At 55.5% G+C, this 24,702-nt stretch overlaps 5 protein-coding genes across 5 annotated transcripts; 3 read left to right on the forward strand and 2 right to left on the reverse strand.

Annotated features, from left to right (window-relative positions):
• Nucleotides 1-3,511: 3,511 nt before the first annotated feature.
• E0L32_009462 (uncharacterized protein) lies at nt 3,512-4,507 on the forward strand (the record flags this gene model as incomplete). The annotated part of the gene is made up of 1 exon (XM_031144429.1): nt 3,512-4,507. One exon carries the CDS (start codon nt 3,512-3,514, stop codon nt 4,505-4,507), a length of 996 nt encoding a protein of 331 aa, XP_030990981.1.
• A 772-nt stretch (nt 4,508-5,279) lies between these two features.
• On the reverse strand, nt 5,280-6,638 carry E0L32_009463 (uncharacterized protein; the record flags this gene model as incomplete). The annotated part of the gene is made up of 3 exons (XM_031144430.1): nt 5,280-6,329; nt 6,444-6,562; nt 6,626-6,638. The coding sequence occupies 3 exons, from the start codon at nt 6,636-6,638 to the stop codon at nt 5,280-5,282; spliced, it is 1,182 nt and encodes a 393-aa protein (XP_030990982.1).
• Nucleotides 6,639-7,613: 975 nt separating this feature from the next.
• On the forward strand, nt 7,614-8,658 carry E0L32_009464 (uncharacterized protein; the record flags this gene model as incomplete). Its single annotated transcript, XM_031144431.1, has 2 exons — nt 7,614-7,779; nt 7,850-8,658. 2 exons carry the CDS (start codon nt 7,614-7,616, stop codon nt 8,656-8,658), a joined length of 975 nt encoding a protein of 324 aa, XP_030990983.1.
• A 7,651-nt stretch (nt 8,659-16,309) lies between these two features.
• E0L32_009465 (uncharacterized protein) lies at nt 16,310-18,322 on the forward strand (the record flags this gene model as incomplete). Its single annotated transcript, XM_031144433.1, has 1 exon — nt 16,310-18,322. One exon carries the CDS (start codon nt 16,310-16,312, stop codon nt 18,320-18,322), a length of 2,013 nt encoding a protein of 670 aa, XP_030990984.1.
• Nucleotides 18,323-19,356: 1,034 nt separating this feature from the next.
• On the reverse strand, nt 19,357-22,801 carry E0L32_009466 (uncharacterized protein; the record flags this gene model as incomplete). The annotated part of the gene is made up of 2 exons (XM_031144434.1): nt 19,357-22,635; nt 22,715-22,801. 2 exons carry the CDS (start codon nt 22,799-22,801, stop codon nt 19,357-19,359), a joined length of 3,366 nt encoding a protein of 1,121 aa, XP_030990985.1.
• Nucleotides 22,802-24,702: the final 1,901 nt, after the last annotated feature.

The raw sequence follows: 24,702 nt of genomic DNA on the forward strand, positions 1-24,702 counted from the left end.
GGTGTGGTGCGGGAGGGGGGGGGTGGGGGTTAGATTATAAACTTGCTGATATAGAAATTGTGCGTTTCTCTGCGAGTCTGGATCGCCGGAGTCAATATCTCCAGTCATGTCGCACATGGGGATACCTTCCAACAGAGCGGTCAACTCAGTTGCCAGCTGCATTACTTGGCAAAAGTCAGTTGCAGATATTCTTGTGCTTCCAGGCCGTGTTTGCCGGCAGAAACCCCGTGACTGTCAACATGAGCTCAAGGTTGAGGTCTGCGGGAGGCTGGAGGCAATAACAGGCTTGAGACCGACTGCCGCATCTCCATCTCATTGAATTGGCATGCAAGACCAGCAGGCTCATTCTCTACACTGTCGAACATACTGATTGGAGCTAACATGCTTATTGTGGCTGTTGGTTCTCAAAATAATCGACCTCCCTAAATCTGGCCTTGGGTAGGGTGAGATGGCTGGGCGCTGTACTCTGCTCCATCAAGACATGGGCTCCTTCGGCCGTTCCTGCAAGGATTGCTTACTCTCTATCATGACAGGCATCCTGGTCTACTCGACGGTCTGCATCTAGCGCCGCGTAGCGATGGCGGTTGGTGGCTGAGAGCCGATCCTACTTGGCATCCGTCCACCTGCTGTGGGGTGTTCACGCCGTCAAACCGTCTTATTACCACCACATTGTACGCAAGGCCCGGCGCTCTATCCAATTTGCAAATCCTCGCTGGTGACGGGCTACCGAGATGAGCAAACGGGCCGGCCAGAGCGGCCGGGTCGACGAGCCAGCCCCGTGATATTGGCACGGAAAGGAGGCGCCAGCCACTCGGATGCCCGGAATAGCCCTGCTCGCCAGGCGGTCTGTGGGCCGCCGCACATGCGGCCGGGTGGCGGCCGGGCCGCTTCAGAGGGCCGCTCGGGGGTTTATCTAAGCTTATTGGGCGTGGCCATCCTGCGCGCGTCCGGTGCCGTGGGCCCAAGGGCTCCTCCATAATGTAATTTGACGAGTGGGGAGGGGAGGAGTGAGGAGGTCGGAGTTGGAGCCCGGTACGAGCGGTTTTTTCTTTCCCCCAGCCGAAATGCTCAACTCCCGCGTGACGCTTGGGAGAGAAAAGTGGCCGGCCCGCCCACGGGACTCTGTCCGAGGTGGCATCGTGTAGAGGTAGAGAGTGGCCTTTGGCCTATCAACACGAATGTCTGATCTCGCTAGCTGCGTGCTTACGGGGTCTGGCTGCTAGGCCTGGCAGACGCATTGCAAATAGCTCAGGATCGCTCGTCCGGTTTTGCGGCCACGACAGTGCCGGGGTCATGGACGTGGCTGGCCATGGAGAGGCCGAGGCCACGGAAGGAAGCTCACCTGGCGGGATGGCTGACATTGTGCCATGATCATGATCGGAAGAGCCTGCCTGGCCCGTATTACAAGTCGCCTTGCGGGCAAGTGTCTCATTCTGAAAGCGGAGGGAGAGCCATCTTGGGGGTTCATCGTTTGCCATGTTGGAGAGGGGCGTGTGTGTGGCTGTCAGGTTGGCGCCCATGCGCCGGCATGGGAGCTGAAGGAGCAGCAATGAATGGCCAGTGCAGAGCGCGCTGTTGGTGATCTTGGTTCTCGAGAGACGCCTGAATGTGAGTGGTCACAGCTCGGCGCTTTGTTCATGATTCGTAGTCGTCTCAATTGTTGGCTTTCCGGGAAAGGCTAGTAAGGATTCAGGCACAGCACTCTCGATGATTCGATCCAGGTTGGCAGAGACCATGATCCTTCCTTTTGCTCTTCTTGTACTTGTAACTATGCACCGTTATTCAATGACCAAGTGCATCCAAAAGATAGGCGCTCCGTCTGTCGACAGCCGAGCAAGGAAGCCGACGTATCATTATGCGGAAGAAAGCGTAGGTACACGCGGGGCTGCTATCCGTCCGGGTATGTGTGATGGATGGCTCAAGTCGCAGGAGGGCCACCACAGGTCCAGTACCGCTACCAAGGTTGTTTGGTGATATGTAACCTTGCAAGGGTCTCGTCCCTCCGTCCCTACCGGTAGTCAGGAGAGTTTGGTAAAGTTACAGAGCATGTTGGTATGTATGTATGTGTGTGTGTGTGTGTGTGTGTGTATGTATGTCAAAGCACGGTCAGTCACATATCAAACTTCATACCTGAAGACATGAGTGACACACTTTGCACACATCTCCACGGGCGACGGCGCAAGACGGTGTTCCCCCATCGCATCGACCGATGCTGGTGTCAAGTTGACAAGAACGGATCTGACAAGTGCAACGTGAGTAAATTCACTAGGTACTCCAAACACACAGCCCGACCCGAGAGGCACAGTATTGATCGATCTTGCTGAGTTCACTAAGGTGGTACATCCCCGATACCCTGCCTGGAAAAGATGGCGTGCTAGGGGTACTAGGAGGGGGGGGAGACCCCGTGAACCCGCAAATTAGTGTGCGGACTAGCCACTGGCATCAGGGGTTCCGGGGACATTCCTGGCCGTTCAGACCCGTCCATCCATGGATGTGGATTCCAACTGTCTCCGGGCGATATCGCAATGGCTAGAATCTGGGTTGGTGCATCCATATGCAACTAAAATACAAAGTACACCCAGTGGTTGGCACTGATGATGCATGGCCCAGCGTGGGAGCCCATCCCCCATCCCCCATCCACCCATCCACCCATCCACCCATCATCCATGCCAGGCACCTGCAAACAAATCAATCAAGGCGCTGTGCGACTGTTCGAGGTGGGTAACACGCCGTTCGGTTCGTGGGTAAGGGACGTGCCGGCCTGGGGAGAGTGGCCGGCGGGCTGGTTCTTCGAAGCCCTCTGGAGGCGTGTGCCCAGTCTTCCAGGTGGTTCTCAGGGCGGGCTACGCGGGCCATTTCCCACTACCAAGTCCACCACTGCTTCAGACAGATGATCCATAGAGTACATTACTTACCGTACTTGAAGTCGCCTTTGTCCCACCACCCTCTGACATCCCTCTCCGAATCTTCCCTTCCGTGATCCCTTCTCTTTCTCTCCCCGACACCTCTCTTCCTCGAAACGCACCCTCTCAGTAACCACTGCCGGACCACCTTGAAATACTCCTTGACAAAACGCTGCTCGCACCTCTCCAAGCAAGTGCCAGACTAGACCGACCCTGTGCGATTCACTCCTCCAGACCGGACGATCTACCCTACACCTGTGACCGACCCTAGCCAGTAACGGAATCGCCGAGCCAGCAGGATCACTCACGTCGCCATAAATACCAGCCTCGTCACCCCTCGTCACGATCGATAATTGTATCCTTTCACTGCAGTCCTCGTGTCTTGCGCGTCGCACATATCCGTCTGCAGACAAAGGGCGAGACCCAAGCCTTTGTTGTTGTTGCCAGAGCCACATTTCCGATACCGCTGCGTCAAGCTAGCCACATATCAACCCAAGGACGGCCCTGGAATATCTCAAAAGAGGCATCGGTTGGTCTCTGGCCTGTACGACCGCGAGATCGCAATCTTATACCTCTTATGGTACCTGATTCATGACAAGGACTACACAATGAAGGGCAGACCTGTCGCAGATCTCGTCTTCGAGTACATGTTTCCTCGGCGTAAGCCGTCGGACCCCCCCAACTTCCCTGCCGTCTTGACCAGATACCTCATCTACGAAGTCCGTCAAGAGGTCCAGGCCTTCTACGGCCACATCGACACTCACGAGGCCAAGTACCCAGGCCTTGACTACTGCCACCCCACACACCGCGTGCGCCTGAGCCGCTGGCCATGGCATAGGCGCCTCTTCCGGGCTTTCGACGCGCTTCGCCTGACGCCCTCTGAAATCGCCGGTCTGACCAAGTGGGAAGGCACGAGGTGGGCGAAAGAGCGGTTCGAGAAGGAGCAGGGCTTCGCCATCAGGGACACCGGCGCAGACGGCATTCCTCCATGGGTGGCCCCGGAGCAACGCCCGGTCAGCCAGAGCCCGCGCGAGCAGACGGACGAGACGGAGGCGCAGGACGGTGACGGAGACGAGGCCATGGATGAGCCGTACGAGAGCGACGAGGAGCTGGAGAGCATCGGCGTGGAGCTGAACCAGCGCCTCAGAGAGCGGGTGGCGGCACACAATGCGGGCGACACATCCCAGCCCCTCGACGAGGACTGGGAGCAGTGGCTCAAGTACGCCATGGAGACGGGGGAGTTCCCCCTCGTGGCAGACCAGATTGCCCAGCTGTCCCAGCGCGACGCGCCCATGAGCCCAGAGGAGATTTTCCCTCCGCGGATCGTCGAGGCGGCTCGCAACGGCCAGTGGCACGAGGTGCCGGATTTCCTGCACGACATGCTGCGGCGGAGCCTCGACACGGAGCTCCACCAGCAGCTGCGGCAACAGCAGCCATCGGCGCCGTCAGCGTCCGGCTCGTCCTCCAGGCCCGCGCAGCCGAGCCCCCTGAGCCAGCAACACACCCCCAGAACGCGCTGGGCCCAGTACAGCGGACGCCGACTGGCTCAGGCCGGGCCTGACGACGTCCTTGCCCCGCGTGCGGCCGAGGCGCCTGGAGCCTAGGAAGCAGAGCGAACAGCCTCTTCTGGCCCCGATTCATTTCTCGATTATATACCCTCACGACTTTCCATCACCTCGTCGGAGACTGGTCTCCATGATACGGGCAGATATTCCTGTTTCTCGGGGCCTCCCCTCTCCCTTCCGACTTACAAACACTCGCTTGTCTTGCCAAAAGTCTCTCGACGACCAACCCACACCCCGGAGTTCACCACGGAGCGTTTGCTTTTGCTTTTCTTTCATAAGTACCTCGAATGTCATACTTTTTTTTTCTCTCTACGACACAAAATGATAGCGTTGGGCATGGATCTATCCTGGGTTGGAATGTGTTTTGCTACGTTTCTGATGTGTGTCGGTCCGGAATGTGTCTTAGAGGTACAGCGTCATACTCCCGAAGCGAAGTTAACACGATGCATTGTGAAACCTCACGTCTTGATGGTTTGGATCATTTGCTTTGAAAGAATTGTTGTGATTCACACAGGTGCCACTGATTGGGGTGACAAATCCCCTTCCATATCTGAACGACATGGGTGGAGGATGGAGGTATCAAAACTTGTAATCATGTATGTCATGTCGCCCAACCATGCAAACCCCAGACCAACTCCGAATCCTTGCGCTATACCTAAAATCCAAAAGAAAGCCGACCCTATGCTACGCCCCGAAGTATCTATATAACTCAAATGCAATGCTGGCTACTAAAACGGCAAGGGTTAACAACATCCTCGAAACGCCCCGAAGCTGCACTGGGCATGGAAAGTACCTGCACCGTGGAGAACTTCTAGGGCTCAAGGTGCGACCACTCTGGGATGGCCTTGATCTGCTGCCACATGTACTTTTCCAGCTTGTTTGCGCTCTTGGCGTACGGCGTGCTCTCGTTGTTGTATTTACGGCAGTTGTCGTAGATGAGCTTCGCATCGCGGATGAAGTCCTCGGGCGTGGCGTACTGGTCGGCCTCAAGCTTGGATTCCATGGTGCTGAGGTCCATGGGCTCCTTGATGACCTCGTAGTAATCGGCCACGTCGTCCTTGTTGACGGGCACCAGGAACGGCCAGGCGCTCTGGTGGTTTTGCAGGTCGTTGAGCAGGTGCAGCAGCTGGTTGTAGTTGGGCCCGTGGCGCGGCTGCCGGGCGAGCTCGTCCATGTCGGGCGACCACCCAGAGGCCCGGATGGCCTCTATTGACAGGGGGTCGATCGGCTCCACGTTGCCCGTCTTCCACTGCTTAGGCGGTTGATGGACGACGTGAGACTTTGAATAAGCGCGTATCTTGGCGTGGACACATTCCTTTTGCTTAAGAAGCATGCGTCCCATCTCCAGATATCGTATCTTGGGCAGCATGCTGCACTGCATGATGGTTCCGCCCTCGTAGTCCTTGATATAACCCATCCATACCGACTTTGGAAGCGTGATTTCCTTTGTAAACCCTTGCTTCTTGAAGTACCCAATCGCATAGTTGTCCGCATAGGTAAGAAAGTGCATCACATCGGATGTGGCTTTTACGTAGTCTTTCAGATGGGACATGAGATGCGCGCCGTACCCCTTGACTTGTTGATCCGAGGAGATGGCGCAAAAAACAATTTCGGCGAATTGGCGACCCTTGAAGGGCCGGTATGTGATGCCGCCAACCACCTCGAGGGGCTTCTTGACGATCGCGATGGACAGGTGGGTGCGGTCGTACACCAGACGTGCGATGTAGTCCTTGGGCATCTTTGGCAGTTGCTTTTGGAAAATACATTTGAGACCTGTCAGGATGATGAGGCTCTCGCGTTCGTTGTCGTTGTTGACTACCCGGAACTCAATCTCGCCGTTGCGCTCCTCGATAACAGCCGGCTGGATAATGCGCGCGTCAGCAAACCAAACCAACGGTGCTGAAACACACAAACCACGCAATAGTGGGAGTAACAAGTATCAAAGCGCGCTCTGGAAGGCCGCGTGCTGGCTTACCTTCTCGGGAAACGGGATGGGCTTCATCACCGGTTTCTTTTCGGGCTCGCCCGCCTCATTCTTGAGACGCTTCGCCGCGGAGGGCGACGACGGCTCCTCGCTCGCCTTCCGTTTCACGCCTGGGGATGACTTGTCAGCATGTCGCGACGCGCAGCTATAGCAGTAGCAAGTAGGGCACTTACTCTCCGTCGTCATCTTGATGCCTTGTATATGTTATGACGTGTCTCCGGAGGGGGGTGAAACTGGTCGCGAAGCGCAAGTCTGGGGTCGAGGCGAAGAGCGGGTCAATCCCGGGAATCCGCCATGCAGGTCGTGGCAGTTGCCCATGCACGTGATTTAGTGGGGGTTGGTGTGGTACCGTGTCTGGACCGGGGGCAAATGAGCTAGTCCCCTTTGAGAAGTGTTTGGGAAGGAGCCACCTTTTACTTACAGATGCCTCAAGTGCTGGCTGCCACGAAGCTCCAATCTGGAAGGGAGCTATTCTAGACCAAGCCAGCTTGCTTTAAACACCCCTCAACAATCGTCTTTCTTTGGCGATACCAATTGACCATACCCCGACCCTACCGGCAAGATCAATCTCTGTGCGAACAACTCTTCTGAGAACAGCGACCCACGCAGCTATTCTTTCTCCTCAGCCCATGGATTCATCACTGCACGAGATCTGGCAAGCAGCGGCTGGCACTCCCTTCCTCCCTACAGTGGGCAAAGGAAGCCAATTCTCTGTCGCGTTCATCCTTGTCGTTCTGGGATTGATGCTTACTGGAGGCTTTGCGTTGAGTAAGACCAAGACTTTATTGTAGTCAACAATGTTGGAAACTGACGCGTTGGCAACAGACCGTTCCTTTTCCAACATCTTGGTGCTAGGCATTCCAGCGTCACTGGCACTCGCGTACGTCAAACCCCCATGTTGCAGTTTTCCTTTCACCGATCTTTTCGCTGACTCACATCTAGCTTCGGCGTTGTCTATATGTTCTGTGCAGTTGGAGTCTACGTCTGAGATACCCGAACAAGTGCTATCAGTCTGGCCCCGCGCAGACTACTTGTACCATAGAAAAGAAGAAAAGACCGGCGGCCTCGCTTGGAGGCACTGTTTCCGAATCCCCGACGCGCACCTTTTGATAATATCCCGATCCTGTCCCTCTACGACCTCGTCCCAAAAAAAAACCCGCGATGGTGTCCACGAGCACTGCATCTACCCCCTTGTTCCGGGCTGTGGCAAGCTCGACGAAGCCCCTCCATCAGCTGCTCCGAGCCATCAGCTTCTCAAACAAGATTCATGTCGAGATTGACGAGGACGGCATCAAGTTCATCGCCGATCATGCTCGAGTTATGCAAGGTAAGAACGAATGCGGTCTGATTTTCAAGTGTTCTCCTTGCGTAATGTAGTGTAGTAACCCGATCTGTAGGCGTGGCTTCTCTGAACAAGTCCCTATTTACCACATACTCTCTCAATCTTCCGGCTCCTGAAGGAGCTGAAGACCCCAGCCTGCCCAGTTTTCAGATCTCTCTACCCGCACTTTTGGAGACGCTGCAGATTTTTGGTGCAACAGACGCTGCAGCCCGCCAGGCCAAGGCGGATACAGACCCGTATCGAAGCAACCTGCGCAATTACCGTGCCGGAGCCTTCTCGAATCAAACTTTGGGCATGTCAGGGACGTGCAGCCTGTCCTATGCCCAGGAAGGGGAGCCTTTCAGTATCCTACTGGAGGAGACGGGCGTGAATACAACCTGCAACCTCGTCACCTATCTGCCCGAGTCGCCTGAGCAGATCCCCTTCGACAGAGATGAGCTATCGTTCAAGATCATCATGCAGTCAAGATGGCTTCTGGACGCCCTTGCCGAGATGGCACCCACTTCGCCAACACGACTAACCATTGTGGCAACGAGAAATGAGCCATACTTGCGACTGTCGAGTAATGGCCCTCTGGGCAGCTCCAGCGTGGACTTTTCCAAGGGCAGAGACCTTTTGGAAACCTTTGTAGTCCACGATCGCTGGGCACAAAGCTTCAAGTTCGACATGATCAAGTCAGCCAGCGAAGCAATGCGGATTGCCTCCAAGGTGAGTCTTCGCGGCGACAGCCAAGGAGTACTCAGTCTGCAGTTCATGGTAGAGACGGAGGGAGGGGGCATACACTGGCTGCACTTTACCTTTGTGCCGTATGTCACTCACGAGGATGACGAAGACGACGAGACAGGAGGCGAAGGTGATGAGTGATAACAAGATGGATATATCAATGGTAGAGTTCTACGTGCCAGTCCTTGCATCCTGGGAATGAATCCGGCCCTCAAATTCTTGCATAACACAACAGGTCTTCGACCGAGTCCACCGCATCTTCTATCAACTGGCAGACCTGGCCAATGCTGTGTACTGCTATCAAGTTGTCCCTGGGCTGACGTGCGTCTATGATGGCATGTGCGGCACTGTGCCCTGACCCCGACCCCCTACCAACGTAACTGGTAGTCACTGGGAAGGGTCCGGTTGCGTCGTCATCGCGGAACCCATCGGCAACTAAGCCCGTTTGAGCTTCGCACCTTGGCCTATCTTGGTAACGTCAAATACGGGCGGGCGGTGAAGATGCCCTTTGGTATTTGTACGTGGGCAGAGGGAGAAGTGGTGTTCAAAAGGGGCACAAAAGTCCACCCGCAAGGGTGGCGCTTATGCAGGTGATCCCTTGACAGGTGGGAACTCTTGCCTGCCTATTGCATTCTTCAACGTGCCATCCCTCTCCCTGCATCAAACACACGAGAATGTACACGCAATGTTTTACTCGATTTATTCCCGATAAACATGTTCGCGAGACGGTGTCTAATACTGTCTGCGTTATATGCGGTCTTTGTCCGGTGTTTGCGGCGAGGCCAGTATATCGCCACTCTAGAGGAGTGGCGATACGGAGCAACACAGCTGAGCTGAAGCATCTTGCGCTTGCTGCCAAGAAAACTCCGCCAGGAACAGACGGCAGCGGAACCAGCACGCCACAAGAGCTCGCTTGTCATGAGATAAGCATGAGTGTCACTGAACAGGAAAGTTCACACCGTCCTGGCTGGCCCAAGGCGATGTCTCACTTGCGAGGGCCCGGAACACCTTTGGCCCGCCCCGGCGCAAGTGCGCTAAACGTCAAGGGCAGTCAGGCTCTTTGTGCTGTCAGGTCCAAACGACCGAGTCGCGGCTTAGGGCCACTTGGCGTGGTCCTGGTGTCTCACATCCCTCAACTCTGTACCGCTGCTCAGTCCTTCACCAGGCCTGATGACGAGAGAGGCGATTTGGAGCGTCTCCATCTTCCCTTGCCGCATCGGGCAAGGATGAGGAGGTCCTTCGGTCATGCCAAAATCTGTGGCCCATCTACACGCGATCGTAACCTAAGGTTGACGGTTTCCGAGTGGCGTGCTACTTAATCGTACAGTGAGACAAGACCGTGGCCTAGAGTATCCTTTGTGCGGAGAGAGAGGGGCCAGAGGTAACTCACCGAGAGGTTTCTGTACGAGTCTCGCAGAGACTCTCGCCTCGGACGAGTGTCCGTTGGTGGAGTTGTGAGGGGTTCTCTGGACACCGTCTGGGTCGTGTCTCAAAGACTGGAATGCTGAGTGGTACAACCCGTGGTCTTGGTGTTGAGGAATGTAGAGACATGAGCCTCATCGCGCTTGGGCAGCCCCTGCCTACACATGACACTCATCCCTTCGCGTTCTTAAACCCTTAGAATCCCCTCCTCCTCTGAGATGCAGATCTTCTTTCTTCCCATTGAACTTCCAAGACACACCTCAAACACTTGCCGTTTACATCAAAAGGTTGCCAGAGCACCGAGAATAGCTGCCTCATTGTCGAAAACAGCTATAAGTCTCTAAACAACCCATCAATACCCACTCTACACCAACACTGCTCTCATCACATATCAAGATGCGTGGCTACTACAACATACAACACCATGCCGCCACCGAGGAAGTTGCACCAAGGCTCAGGTCGATATTCTCCCGCCTGACCAACTACTGGAGGCCAGAGCCAGAGGTCGTCCTCGATACTGCGGAACCCGCTGAGAAGAGGTATCGCCACGTCCCGACGCAGGCTGCCGCCGGCTTCCTGGCAACGGCAACACCAAAGCACATCCGGGAAGCCAATGAGATATTGTGAAAGTTCTTCTCCGTCCTGGAGATATTTTACAATCTCTCTTGCACCCTCAGCAAAAGACGAGTCCTCACCATCATGACTCGCACTCTTATCATGACACTACTCTCGACATTATGAGATTGCTCTGCACACTGAGCGAACCGACGTTTAGCCGCTTTGCGGCGAAATCATGACCACCGGCATTGGGATTCGGCATCTTCATTTGTTTTGGGAATCGGCCCGCGACTTTTCACGCGGTTCATTTGGAATTTTGGGCATCACGGAGTTGGTCGAGCTAGTGCAGCTCGAGGCGTTTTACTTGGGACATGAACGAGGAGGCTTTCTCGATCTGATTCGAGCTCCTCATATGCATATTTAATGACAGTCGACGATCGACAATCACATATCTGGGGGTCATCAAACATAACCAACCAAGATAGTCACAACACAACAATTGAACAGGGCTCTTTTTGGCCCACACAATACTTCAAAATCACGTACATATCGTCTTACACCTTTCTCGACGTGAAATTTCTGAGTTGACTCAGCATGAGAGTGGTCCTTTCTGACGGGCAACTGCCTGGTAGTGTGATGGTCATGGACTACCAAGACAAACTCATGTTTTGTCGGATGGTATTGTCGGGCCGGGAACAAGTCTAAAGCACTTTTGGGCAAGCCTACGTCAAGCCTACAATGTGCGATGACAAAGGTGCTCGAAGGAGGACCGGGGAAATGACTAGGCAGCCTAGTAAGAAAAAAATAAACTTCGCTTCCTATTCCCGTGCCATACCTTCCGAGCCCTAATTCAGTTTCGATCCGCCCGGCGTTTAGCTCCGAACTCAAAAGACAAGGAAAAGGAGGCTAAGCCCATCACCGGAGCTTTTGCAACTTGATGCTCTTTTGCGGGGGAAAAGGCATTGCATGTTGGTACGGAGCACACTGGCTGGTTCCCAGGGACCATCCCTGTCCCTCCGGCGTATGAATTTCACGTCCGCGTCTAAGTCGGCTATTTCGATCTCCTTCCGCTTGGCCTGTCTAATATATACGCTTCTGTCATACAAAGCTCAATCTCGCAATAGAGAGCGTATTTTGTTGATGATGACGACCCCGGGAAGGCTTTATCCGTCAAGCGAGTGACTTTTTTTTTTTTGGTATTGCCCTCGTCTATGTACTGACCTTGTCCTGTGCGACATTCGGCAAAGGCGCTTAACAATGCGCATGCAGCAAAGCAGATCGACGACCGTGCTATTTTGGTGTAAGTGAATGCTACGGTACCGAGATGCAGGTCCCGTGTCGCGATTGTGCTAAGCCTGCAACACCAAGCTCGGTCGGGCTTACTTACTACCCTCCCCCCCCCAGTCGCTTGTATCCTCCGAGGGCCTCTGATGGTGCCGGCGACATCTCCATGTGCGAATCGTGCTGTGCAACGGGAAGCATTGTCATGATCTGGTAGAACAGCCGCGCCTGTCCACATTGGGGCAAACCGCCGTCAGACTGGACGGGACAAAGAAAGCCACGCCTGGCTCTGGGGTAAGCCCAGGACAGGACGTGGGTGTGGCTTTTGCAGACAGATTGGCGAATGATGAGGAGGCGTCCCTTAGGCGGCAATGTAGTCTGATGGACAAGGAATCGCCCTTCATTCGTGATCGCATATACCAACGTCGGTGAGCGAGTGCCGCTGAAACCTAAAACCACCCGCTACCTACCCACCTCACTTGCGAAGCTTGCGCTCGTGGATGGTTGGTATCACAGATAACATATCCATCCGCTGCTCCTCTATCTGATGAAACAGTGGGCCGAGTGTCGGTGGAAGGCTCTATCAAGGTCTACAACCCGGTCGATCTGCAGGAGCTGTGTTGGTTAGAGGACATCTGTTGGAGTGCCTGCCCATCGCACTACCATAGGACAGTCATGTCTGAGTAACAAGGCGATTGTGCTTAGACAGCGTGCAAAAGGTTGTGTGTGGCTCCTGACGGCGTTTCGCTTCGTTTCATCTCATCTCGTCTCGGGGGCGAGAGGCTTGGTGGTGTGAGAACTCGGCAATCGCAACCATCATCGAGCAAGGCTGACTGAAAATCGACAGAGCCGCTTCTCCCCAGCATGTATGCGGGCAGTCAACCGAAAAGGCTCTGCCATGGAGAAGGGCGGCCTAGGCTCGGCTTAGCTTGCTTCTCATCCGGAGCTACGACCGAGTCAGAACTCTCGATAGGGTTGGATGTTTCAGAGCTGTCAAGAGGGCGGACGCGGGCCACGGACCAGAAGAAGTCAAGCGTGTGCCTAGGTAGTTAGATGGCTGGAGCTAGAGTGCTAGAGCGCCGTGGACGGCAGTTGTGATAGCTGTCATCCCGATCTTGTAAGTGTGCGATTGGACTCCTTGACAGCTCTGCACCAACAACAGTGTCCTCGGCACACTAATGCAGGCACTTCCATCCCGTCCAGCTCGAAAATAAGGTACCGTCTCGGACAAAGGTTGGACACTGCATAACGAGTCTGGTTGGGGCGTCAGCTCCGGGCAGCTTCGACGTTGGTTGAGTCGGCTGCTTGTGAAGAAACGGCCCCCAGCATTCGTCGATGCTCTCCACTGTAAATGCAGTTCGCCGCCCCCTGGAGTAGGCCTGCACAGAAGGCTAGTGCCTAGCCGTAAGGGGCACTGCATCAGACGATCTGCCGTAGTTGGAGATCTCCCGCCAGTCACCAACACCAACGGATCTGAGCCTGCCTGGTCCCCCATGCTTGTGTGAGGACAGACATCCCATCCAGCATGAGACAGTCTCGGGCCCAGACGCAGCTTCCCAGAGTGCCGGATAGCTTCGTTCGGACCGTGACTCAACCTCCCCTCTCCTTTCCAGTGAGTGGCCCTAATCGAAAACAAGCAATCGAAGCAAAACCTCGGTTCTTTTAGTTCTTTCCAGTCTCTCTGCCTCGCCCAGATTGAGCAGTCCTGAATGGCTGCCTCTCATCGTTCTCGTCTGACCTTACCACACAAGCATGCCAAGTCACACGCATCATTGGGGGGCGTGACTGCAAGCATAGCCCTCTCATCCGATGTTGGCACCTTATCTATCTGATCTCACCTGTACACAGGTTACTTACCAGGATCATGAACGTCATGGATCCCCCTCATCGAGAGTGAACAAAGAAGTCCCAGGATTGACGAGGAGAGCACGTGGACTGGCTTTGCCAGGGCGAAGAGGGCTTCGCATCAAATGACTCGAGTCTCAGAATTCTCTGTCACCAAGCCCTGCTGGCAATGCCCGCTGGTACACAATCTCTGTGCTGGTTCCTGTGTAACTGTCACACCCTGCTGGAGAACCCGGCTCCACTCCAGGTCGTTGGCCTTGATCCTTGACATGTCCGTGCGATCAAGCAAACAGCCCGCTGATCCATACTCCTTGTACACGACGCTCTCTGTCGATGGGCCTGGTCTTTCCAAGGAACCTCCTCTCCCAGTGCCATGGCTCTTTGTCGACTGACTGCAGCCGATGACGGATTGCACGGCACAGCATCATGGGCACGGGAAGATGCTGTGGCTGGACGGCTCAGTTGTCGTATTCGGCTGGCCGTTACATCCGAGACAGGTTTATCTCTCGACACAAAGACCAACGAGCTGAGACTGCCATCCCGGCCGAGGTCCTTTGCCCTGGGCGACAGAGAGACCGGAACCGCATGGGATAGGTGCAATCATGTCTTCTGGCCTTCTCGTCTTCTGCAGCTCGCCGTCAAGTCGCCTCGCACAAAAGAGATGGATTGATCAGTTGGCCTGTCCAACACGAGAAGCCCTCGGTTTCCTGCAGCTCCCCTCTTCTTTCATTGGACGATTGTCGTCTGAAGTTAGTTGCTTGCTTCTTTTTCTTCTCCAGAGGATAGGCCGTGCTATTGCTTTTGTCCTACCCCTCTTTACTGCAGCTGTTGGCCCCATTTTCGTCACGAAAGACAATGATCCCCCCAGCACACCACGACCCCGACCATGTTGGCCAGTTCCAACGGTCGGCGTGCACCGCATGCAAGCAAGCAAAAGCAATCAATGGCCGGGGGCTCGGCAGTAGCTGCGCTTGGGGAGTTGGTCAAGCGATCTAGAAATGCAGTGGCGGCTATTCCAAAGTTATCCTCATGATTAATCTGTTCTGGTCGCTTGCCATCCACTTTCGGATACGCCCTCTGCCAAAATAATCGACAGCGTCGTATGCGTAGCTTGGGTAGGCATGCCATGCCACCAATGTCATCGGCTTACCACCCTCCGTTGCGTCGCTGAGCTGAGAGACGGAAGACCCCCGTGGGCCACCACCCCTGCAGAAGCGGGAAATAGCATCTTCGCATCTACGCATCTACAAGCCCGGAGGTGACGGCCCAATGGCGATAAAAATACCAGCTCCCGAGGGGCAGATCCCGGGTAAGCAGGCAAGCGGCGCAGAGATCATGTCCCGCCCGTTGATGTGGTGGCTTATTCGTCTCTTCTCCTCTTCTTCTCCCACCCGCACTGCGCAGCCGGCCAATCGCCGCCAACAGCCCTCTCAATGGCTTGGCCAAGCCTGCGAGGCAGGCTGCGTTGGGCCGAGCGATCTAGAGCTGCCCATTGGTGAGTTGGTCTGCAGATGTGTCTCTCGCTGACTATTCCGGCACCATCATCTGCACGACATGCAGGGTTGCTTTGCACGACAGTGCCACGCTCGTGCAACTCTCCTGCGCTCTTCTTCATCTAGGTGGCCATGTTCCTGGGGTCATTCCGGGACAGCCAGCCCCCCCTTGGCCCCCCCTCCACATCATGACATGCTCTTGCATCTGTATGTCTGGATGCTTAGTGTAAGTTGGTGGTGCACCACTGGCAGGCAGAGAGCTTTCTCGCAGCCAACAAATATGCCTGCGATCTGCAGCCCACGCGGAGACCTGCCGGTTCTGTTGCTTTCTGATGCTCTCTTTCATCTCACAAACTCTCATTCATGTCCCTTGCTTTCTGTTTGTTGGATCAGTTTCAAGGATCCTCTGGCCGTGACCACTTTTCCTTTCTCTCTCTCTTTCTCCCTCCTCCCTATCTTTGTAGTTTTGTATCTTCTTGCGTCTAGACCCTTTCAAAACCAAAGGGCCCGATATCGAGGGCTTGTTTCGCCATCGTTTCGACTCGAAGTCTAGTTCCGTCGAGGCCTACTTCTTTGTTCTGCTTCTCATATACATGTAAAGGGGTGGAGCCCTCTCCGGCACCAACTGGAGTTCTCTTCCGTGCGGGTGCTCTGCCGCACGACGACCGACAATCACGACCATGGTCTCCAGATCTGTGTTTAACGTCCGGCGTCTCATACCTCAACGCCACACCGACAGTGATGGCTTGGACTTCAGCGATATCAGTGACGCCGATGGAGTCAACAGGTCCGCAAACAAAGAAAAGGACGCAGATCGGGGCAGCAAGAAACAAAAAGGGGGTCACTGGACTGCCTCCAAAAGGTCTTCGAAAACAAAGAACGGCCCACCAAAGCCAATCGTCATACGCAGGTCGGGCTCAATACACCGCGTTTCCATCTCGAGTCCGCTGCCGCTGCCCCCAGACACGCCACACTCGTCAACCAGTTCTTTGTGCTCTTGCGAGCACCATCATGGACGTGGCCAATCACCGAGACCGGTTCCTCCGGCAAAGACGAGCCCCGGCCTTTCCTCGCTCCGCTCTGTGGGATCCAACGATCAGTCATCACCGCGGTTGCCGTCATTGGGGTATCGTCAGAGGTCAGCGTCGTCCAGTTCGACGACCATTCAAATCAAGCATGTAGCCGATGCCATGATGAAGGCGCCTTCTCCCCCACAGTCAACCCTGGATCTTCTAGAAGCTTTGTCTATACAACCTGATAGACCTGCAACGCCTCCGACGTCCCTGAGACTCGAGAGGCGAGTTTCACCCCATAGCCAAGTACGGACGACGCCTAGTGTTGGACGTTCGGATGACGTGTCAGAAAATGTCCAGCAGCTAATCCGCGAGACTGACAAGGCTTTTGAAGAAGTTGGCCTGGCACTCACTGCGCCCATATTCTCGCCCAGGCAGAGTTCCGACCAGGAAATAGTCGTCAGTCCAACTTTCACGCAACCACGAACGCCGCCGCCGACAGCAGGAAGGACCAGCTCGTCCCCCAAGCTGCACCCTAGAGGAGGTCCAGTCGTTCTAAGTGCTCCTAGACGCAAGTCATCGGTCTCGAAACCAAAGAGGAAAGGATCGAAGAAGCAGAAGTCCCGGTTGGAAGTTCCGAAAGCCAAGGCAACAGCCAGCAAGCATACTGCGAGGTGGACTCTGGCTGAAAACGTGTCCGATCTTTTGAACGTGCGGCTGTTCAATCGGCTCGAAGTGGACGAGATCCGCACGCCGGAACAGCTGCAGGCTATCACGCAGAAGAGAAATTCTCAGGCCTTGTCAGACAAGGCTCGGCTCTCGAGCGAGACGGCTCGGACGGCCGAGACGACTCAAACGCTCGAGACAGACGGAAGCGAAACGCCGATTGAGCCGTTTCATCTACAGGACTTGCCACAACGGATCGGAGCTGCCGGCGTGAGGCTGAGCGGTCTTGGACCAGTCGCTGAGAGGTCAACTGCGAGCCTATCTGAGTACAGGCCTGAACCTCCGAAACGGGAGGCACCACCTGTGCCCCCTATCAAGCAGGACACGCATTGTATCCTACCTGAAGAGAACATGAAGCTCAAGGACATTCCTTTCCTCGCTCCACCCGCCAAGAATCCCCTCCGCCTCCTCTCCCGGCACAAAAATCCTGCGGATCTCTCTCCCATCCCGGAACTCAAGGTCACCGCCCCGGAAGGCAAAACTAAACCAGCATCCATACCAGTCACCGCCGCCCCGTCGGCCAACTCTTCCTCCACATCACGCACCAACCCGCCTGTTACTGTCGCCAAGGAAACAGAAGAATTTCTCTTCCTCGGCGCCACTCCTTTCTCCCTCACCCGACCCGACTACCGTCACGGGCCGATCCGGCTGGCCAAATCCGACATTGCCGCACTGCTCGATGCCTCGGCCGTCGAGGACGTGCTCGCCATGTCCAACGGCGAGACCCTGGACTGGACCGCCTTCCAGGTCGCCATCGGAGGCGTCGACTTTACCAACTCGGACCCCGAGGACGACGAGGTCGCCGAGGACGTGGCCGCCTGGTTCCACTCCCTCGGCTTCGCGCACGCGGGACGCCTGGAGACGTCGCCGCCACCCCCGACACCGCCGCCGACGTACGACGGCTCGCCCACCTCGCAGTACAGCCAGGGAGGATCGCCGCCCCCTTCTTCATCGAGCCCGTCGTCGTCGTCGTCGTCATCCTCCTCTACCTCGGCCGCAGCCTCTCCGCAGGAGATGCAGGAGCGGCGCCGGGAGGAGAACCTGCCCATCCCCGTGGACCTCGAGGTCGAGCTCCCCTCGCTGTCGCCGGGCAACAACTCGTGGTCGCCGGGCGACGACGAGCTGCTGAGCGTCGAGCCGGAGCGGTTCTACCGCACCACCGGGTCCGGCGCGGCCGGCATCAAGCACTGGGTGCTGCCGGGGCACCACGACCGGTCCAAGCCGTACTTGAGCCAGCGGCAGCAGCGCGGGGGCGACAGCGGTGCCAGCCCCGCGGGGAGCGAGGACAGCCTGCCCATGAGCCCCATGCAGGATCTGGTCATGATCCACGGCTCCGAGGGAGGGAGCCGCAACTCGAGGGGGAGGGGCACCGTCGGGGAAGGGTACGTGGTGCCCATGGGGTACAACCTCGGCCACGACCTCGGCGACTTCCTGCAGTGGGAGGCCCGGTATATGCATACTTCGTGATTTTGGCGGGGGTTTCGAGTGCGGGATGCGAGGTCATTTGTGATGCCTAGGACGGATGGAGTGGTTGAGTGCCATGCCATCTCTCTTCTTGGTCTTTGTTCTACTTGGACATGTATGGTGGCGTTCTTGGGAACAGGGAAACTTACGACTATACACGGATTAAATGGTAGGCATTTTCTCGGAGCGGCGTTCTGAAATTGTTTCTTGGGTATGGCATCTTGGAGTTTACAGAATTTGCTTTTTACAGATACCACAACTGGAGTCAGTCCTTACAGCAGGTTAGACACGGTGACTCTATGGTATATATCTAGATATCTATATATACATACCGATAAATTAAATAACGTAGCAACTTATTGTGAAGTTGGAAGCCCTCACAGACGACCAGGGCCCCTGAGATGAAATCACCTTGTACAAGACCGTCTGTATTTGAATGGGAACCCGTGTATCATTCCACATTCTTCTAGATAAAGACAGGTAGTACTATATGCAGTCCAGACCAAAGGCTTTTGTGTACAGCGGATATACTAAAGTCAACTTGCCCTCGCCTCTCTCCCCAATTTCCATCGCATTTTCAAAATCCCGGAAAGGAGGCATAAGATCTCTACTAGTGTGCCCAGCAATCCTCTTGGAGACTCCTCGATGCAAACAACTCAATATTCCCCAATATGGTTTCGGGGTTGAACGAGCGAAGAAGAAAAGAATGCAAGAGATACGAAATGCAATTTTTGGTTCGTCATAAGGTGCCAAATAGTTTGGGAAGAAAAGAATCACACACACACACACAACATTCTAAGAAAACACAGGATGTTTCATTTCGAGTCAACCTTTCAAATGCTTTTTCATCCGTGATGCCAGAGAGACACAAAGGAAAAGAGTGAATTAAGAAAACTCCTCGTCCGTAGCGGCGAGGAAACCAAAAAATATGCCACTGGAGGGCTTTCCTTTCCCCAAATGACGAGGCGACTTGAGCAGCATCGTCCGCGGAGCCTGCCTCATCCAAGGAGGGCAAACGGGAAACATGGAAACAAGCCCTAGTGCAGCCTCTCCTTGAGGTACACGACGGCAGCGTAGCCGGCGCAGCACTGGGTGCTCATGTTGTGCGCGCACCAGGGGCACTTGACCATGGTGGTGATGGCGCCGCTGACGCCGAGGCTGCGGTCGGTGACCACGGCGTTGGGCTGCGCCATGCACTCGTACACGCGCGACGGCATGTCGTGCAGGAAGCGGCAGCTGCAGCACTCGACCAGCATCTTGGCCATGGGCCGGGCGAGCTGCTCCGGCTCCTGCGCGGGCACGCGAAACGGCGGCGTGGAGTGGCCGGAGCCGGGGCCGGAGCCGCCAGCGGCGGTCGATAGCAGGGGCGCCTGGGGCAGCGGCAGCGGTGCCCTAGACGCTGTGACTGCCGGCGCCGGCGAGGATGTCGACGTGCGGAGGATGGGCCGGGTGGCCGTGACGGCCGGGCTGGACGTTGCGGGCTTCGGCAGCGAGCGCGACGACGCGCTGCTCGCCTGGGATGACGGCGCCGTGGGCGCGGTCCGCCGGGCTTCTGCCAGGTACGCTGCGCTGGGCGAGCTACGGCCCGAGGACTCGGTGCCGGTCGGCACGGTAAGAGGAGACCTGGTCTTGGCGCGGGCATCACGCTCGAGTTGCGCCGGCTGGAGGGCCAGGTTGGCGTCCCTGGATCGCGGCCTGGAGTGGGTGATAGGCTCGTGCTTGAGTGGTGGGAGGAAATCCACATCAGTCGCACCAGGTTCTTCGGTCAAAAGTGGTTGCGATCTGGATGAGGAGGGCCTCTCCATGTCCTTTTCGCGGGAGGAGCGCTTCTTTTCTCCCTTGTGGCGATGCTTCCTCTCCTTGTGATGTGACTTCGAATCTTCCGCCTGCTTTCCATTTGATGCTCTGCTGTCTGCTCGAGACTGCGGTTCGCTCCGGGTTGAGTTGCTCTGACTGGACGTCCTGTCCCCATCAAGAGTCATATCATATTGAGGGGTAGGATTGTGAGGCATAGCTGGGGCAGACTGGAGCCTCTCTGAGCTTGCTACGTTGCTGAGAGAGGAAGCGACATCATCTACATCGAGCGGCATCCGACTCCGACTCCAGTCTTCATCCATAAGATGTCTGAGTCCCGGGCTTGCCAAAGGACTTAAAGGTTTATCCCGGGTCGCAGGTCGGTTTGTCGTGATATAGCGAGGTTCGATGGGAGGTTCAGTCATATCCTCTTCCTCATCGTCCCGACGAGGAACAAGAGTATTAGACGAGGAGCGCTCCGTTGGGACCTGAGTCGCAGGGTGAAGTTGATCGGTCGCATGGGTGACGGCGCCATCTTTGATATCGGAAAGCTGGGCGGGTTCGAGACTTGTCGATACACCCCTAGCCGACTGTGGACGCGAGGTATCGGGAGTGCCAGCTGGAGACGAGAGCACAGATGAATCGTCGTGATAGGAAGACGTCGAGGACCCTTCCGAAGGTCTCGCAGTAGTCTGCGACTGGCGAGGTTCTTCTTTGAGAACGGCCGAGACAGGCGGCTGCCTAGGCGTTTCCAAGGCATCTTCTCCTCCAGGGATGGGTGAGTCTTCGCTGATGGGAGACACCTCATCAGTCTCGATATGATCCGGCGAGCCCTGCGTCTCTGGAGAGTTTCTACTGGACAATCTCGAGGGCGGGTGCATGAAGGTCTTGATCCTCTCTGTGGAGCTCCGAATTGTACTAGGCGCGGAGCTCGATGATGAGCTTTGGCGGCTCATCTTTGCTTTGATAGACGCAAACAAGCTGGCTGGTGGAGGACTAAGGCCAAGCTCCGGCGGATCATATGTATTGTTGACAAAATTGAAGTAGTCTTCACTGGACATCTCATGAGTCCCATCCACGGATCCCGTTGGTGATTCTGGTGCTGCGCGCGAGCCAGTTTCTGGACGGATACTCCTGCCCTGCCCCTGCTTTCTGCCCTGAGAGGGGTGTAAATTGTTGGACTCCTTGCTGACATCGGGAAACATGGGAATGATCGGCATCATGGCCTCGTCCATCAAGCCAGCCATCGCGCGCTCGGTACTCCGGTCCCGAGCATTCTGGACATAACTGGCTGAGTTCCCGCGTCGGCGACCTCGGTCATTCATCGTCATAACAACGTCTCCGCCTGCTTGTGCGGCATCCATAGCTGTATACGTTCTTGATGACTGACTGCTTTTCATGTTCTGTGCTTTGGCGAATCTCGATGTTTCATCCATCTCACCACTCCGGGCTTGTCGGGAATCCTGCTGGGACAACGCGACGTTACCCGGAGGCATATGCCTCAACATCCGACTTCTTGAAGATGGGGGCGGATATGATGTGTCATTGCTAAGAGAGTCCGGCATTGTCAAAGTGCGTGGTGACTCTAAAGACGTCGTAATGGCATACTTTGGCTCCATTGCCATTGTGTGTGACTTTTGCATGGATGGGCGAGCATCGACCTCGTCCAGAGAGTCGGTCACAGTCGTGGGCTGCTGAGCCTTTCTGGCTGCGGCGACGTTGGCATCACGACGCGCACTCGCGGTTTCCTGCCCTTCGCCATCCTTGTTGACCTCCGAAACTTCCTCTATCTTGGCCTTGGTTGAAGCTGGCTCCAGGGCCTTCAAAGGAAGAGTCATTGGCTGATGCAACCTAATGCCACCGACAAAACCGGCGCTCGTAACGGCGAAACCCCAGTAGGGAACGAAGGTCTGTGTGGATGCCGGAGGTTTCATCGAACTGATGGACGAGTTGGTAGATTTGCTGTCGGTACTCTGTCGAACCATAGAGGTAGAAGCTGAGCGAGGCAAGCCAGGCCGTGTCTCCGTCAATGGCTGCGAATCCGGTGGGGGAGGCGCCTTGGAGAGCCTGTTCGCCAGCCTCTTCTTGGCTATCCGGACGTCTTTTTCTGCTTGCTCCTTGTCCCGCTTGCGTTGCTCGGCCTGCTCCTTCTTCTTCTTTTTCTGTTGTCCCCAGCCTTCCCAGCTTGGCGAGTGGCAGATAGAAGACTGCTCCGATATGGAGATTTCGTCGTCGTCTGGTGCCAAGAACGTCACGCTTTTGTCGCGAGACTCATTTGCAACTTCATCCGTCTTGTAGTCCGAGAGTGCCTGTTCAGATTCCTTCTTGCTGCCGGTATCTGCTGGTGGTATCTTGATAGAAAGTGATGGAAAAGGAGTGTTTTTCCTCACGGCATCAAGCATAATTTGGCCTTGTTGATGCGTAAGAGAATCTCGGCGACGTGCCTGGATAGGAGGTCGGGTCTGAATGGACTCTTGGGATTCCGTGCTTGGCGAAGTGTGTGTCCGTTGAAGCCTTGCCAACTGTGAACGGGGAGATGTTAGATCAGCCGAAATTCAAGAGCTGGGGCATACCTGAAGGTAATTGGGATTTCTTATTTACCTTGTACTTCTTTTCGAGATCCAGCATCCGTTGGAAGCTTGCCGTCCTCGAAGGGGGCCTATGGCCGTCAATCGACGGCGAAGTCATGTTGATCTGACTTGCTTGATTACTGGCTCGGGTGACAGGGTAAATGTAAATCGACTTTTACGGCAACCTCAAACCCAAACCACGACTCGAGAGCGAGCCTTGGAAAGAGCTCGCTTGAGATTGGCCGGCAAACAGGAAACGTGCAGCCAAAGTGATGGTCCTGTTTCCTGCCTCTATCCTCCAAGACGAACAAAACGTGCTAGATACCCTCAGGCAAACAGGTTTTCCAAGTTCGTAGTAGCATTGCCACAGAAAAGAAGCAATGTAGACAAGTGGTTCTGCCTTGGAATGGCTCGCAAGTCGATGTGCTCGGAGCAATGGGGGGTGTTGGTAGCTGTGAATCTGCAATGACGGCACCCGTAATCAACCGCCCAAGGGTTCTGGAAAAGGAAGGGTGAAAAGCAAACGAGTCTAGTGCTGGAGGGTGCTTGAGTCGCCAGTCACTGGGTGAATTCGAAACGTGCCGGCAGAAAGACAAGAGTGAGGGGGCTTGGGGGTTCTCTTATTAGTAGCCCAGGTATATGAGGATGATCCTTGGATTTCTCTCCCCGGATAGATCGTGGGGTTCGGAATGTGGAGGAATTGTAGGAGATATGGTTCTGCGGTCGTCACGCAGGTGAAATGGAAGAGTGAGCAGTGGAAAAGTCCGGAAGAGCCTGGCAGGGTGTCACGGAAACCCGGGTTGGGGACAAGGGAGTTGGGCAAAGCATGAGATGAAAAATCAGGAGGCTACCCTGACAAGTGAAGGAGTGCTGCAGGAGTGAACGAGAGACTTCGTGTGGAGTGAGCGTGAGGGTGTGAGTGAGTGAGTGAGTAGCTGCATGCCTATTGTACGTACGCACGCACACCCACTTACACACGTACATACCCGCGGACCTTGTCTAGGCGCACCAGCAGCAGCGTGTGTTTCTCCCTTTCGAGACACTAGCAGCAACATCTTTACTTTCAGCCGAGCCGCGTCCACCGGAGTGGCATCCAGGCGAGCAGCGCACGACGTACCGACCAGCACCGACGCCCGGTTGGCCATTCCATTCCACTCCCATTTCACATTGCATACTTGCAGATAGACGGAAAACTAGGAAACATCGTTTGACCGCGGTGAATTGGTAGTATGGGCGAATACGCGTCCCAGGCAGGGGTCGAACGATAGACTGCGTGGCTTTGGCCAGGGGAAAACATTCAAACGAACCAAAAATTGTCGATTTAGAGCAGTCCTTCCCAGCACAGGAAATAGCCGCCTAGATGCCCCTGTCAGTGCTTTTTTTCTTTCGTCGGGGAAAACGACTTCAAACACTGATGCCGCCCAGCGAGCCGGCTTGGCATCAGCATCTACATCTGCAAACAGGTCTAGAGACAGGCAGGAACGACGATCATCGCAGCTTTGAGATGCAAGGCGGGCTGCGGGTTGGACGACCAGACAAAGCAACAGAGACGGATACGGCACATTGCCCGAAGCATGGCCAAGGGGGCTGAGAAACCATCTCGTCCATCCGGTGTTGCATCCAAGGGCCGGAACGCGGCAGGCTGCAGTTCACGCCGCACAGCATCGTCCTAGTCTGTAGCCTACATCGTAGACAAGGGGCAGGACGGTCAAAGGGAAAGTCTGGTGACACCAAAGTATTATTTTTGGAGTTGTTGTTGTCGTATGCTCGTGAAAGAGACGAGATGAGCTCCAAGTTGCATGATGGATGTCCTCCACAAAGTGCTGGTTGTTGTAGAGAGGGCTTGGCGGAGTTGTCGCCCGTCCATTGTTGTCCGTTTTACAGGGGCGTGTGGGTGGGGCAGGCCGCCGGGTTGGCATGCTAAGCAGGTCCCGACCGACCCATCTTCAGTGCCCGACATCGCCCCCAGCATCCCCGGCTCCGACCCCATAACCTCGCCAAACCCGCACTTTCCCATAC

This window comes from Thyridium curvatum (genome assembly GCF_004353045.1).
Source record: "Thyridium curvatum strain D216 chromosome Unknown NODE_69_length_225005_cov_99.022861, whole genome shotgun sequence".
Taxonomy (NCBI): domain Eukaryota; kingdom Fungi; phylum Ascomycota; class Sordariomycetes; order Thyridiales; family Thyridiaceae; genus Thyridium; species Thyridium curvatum.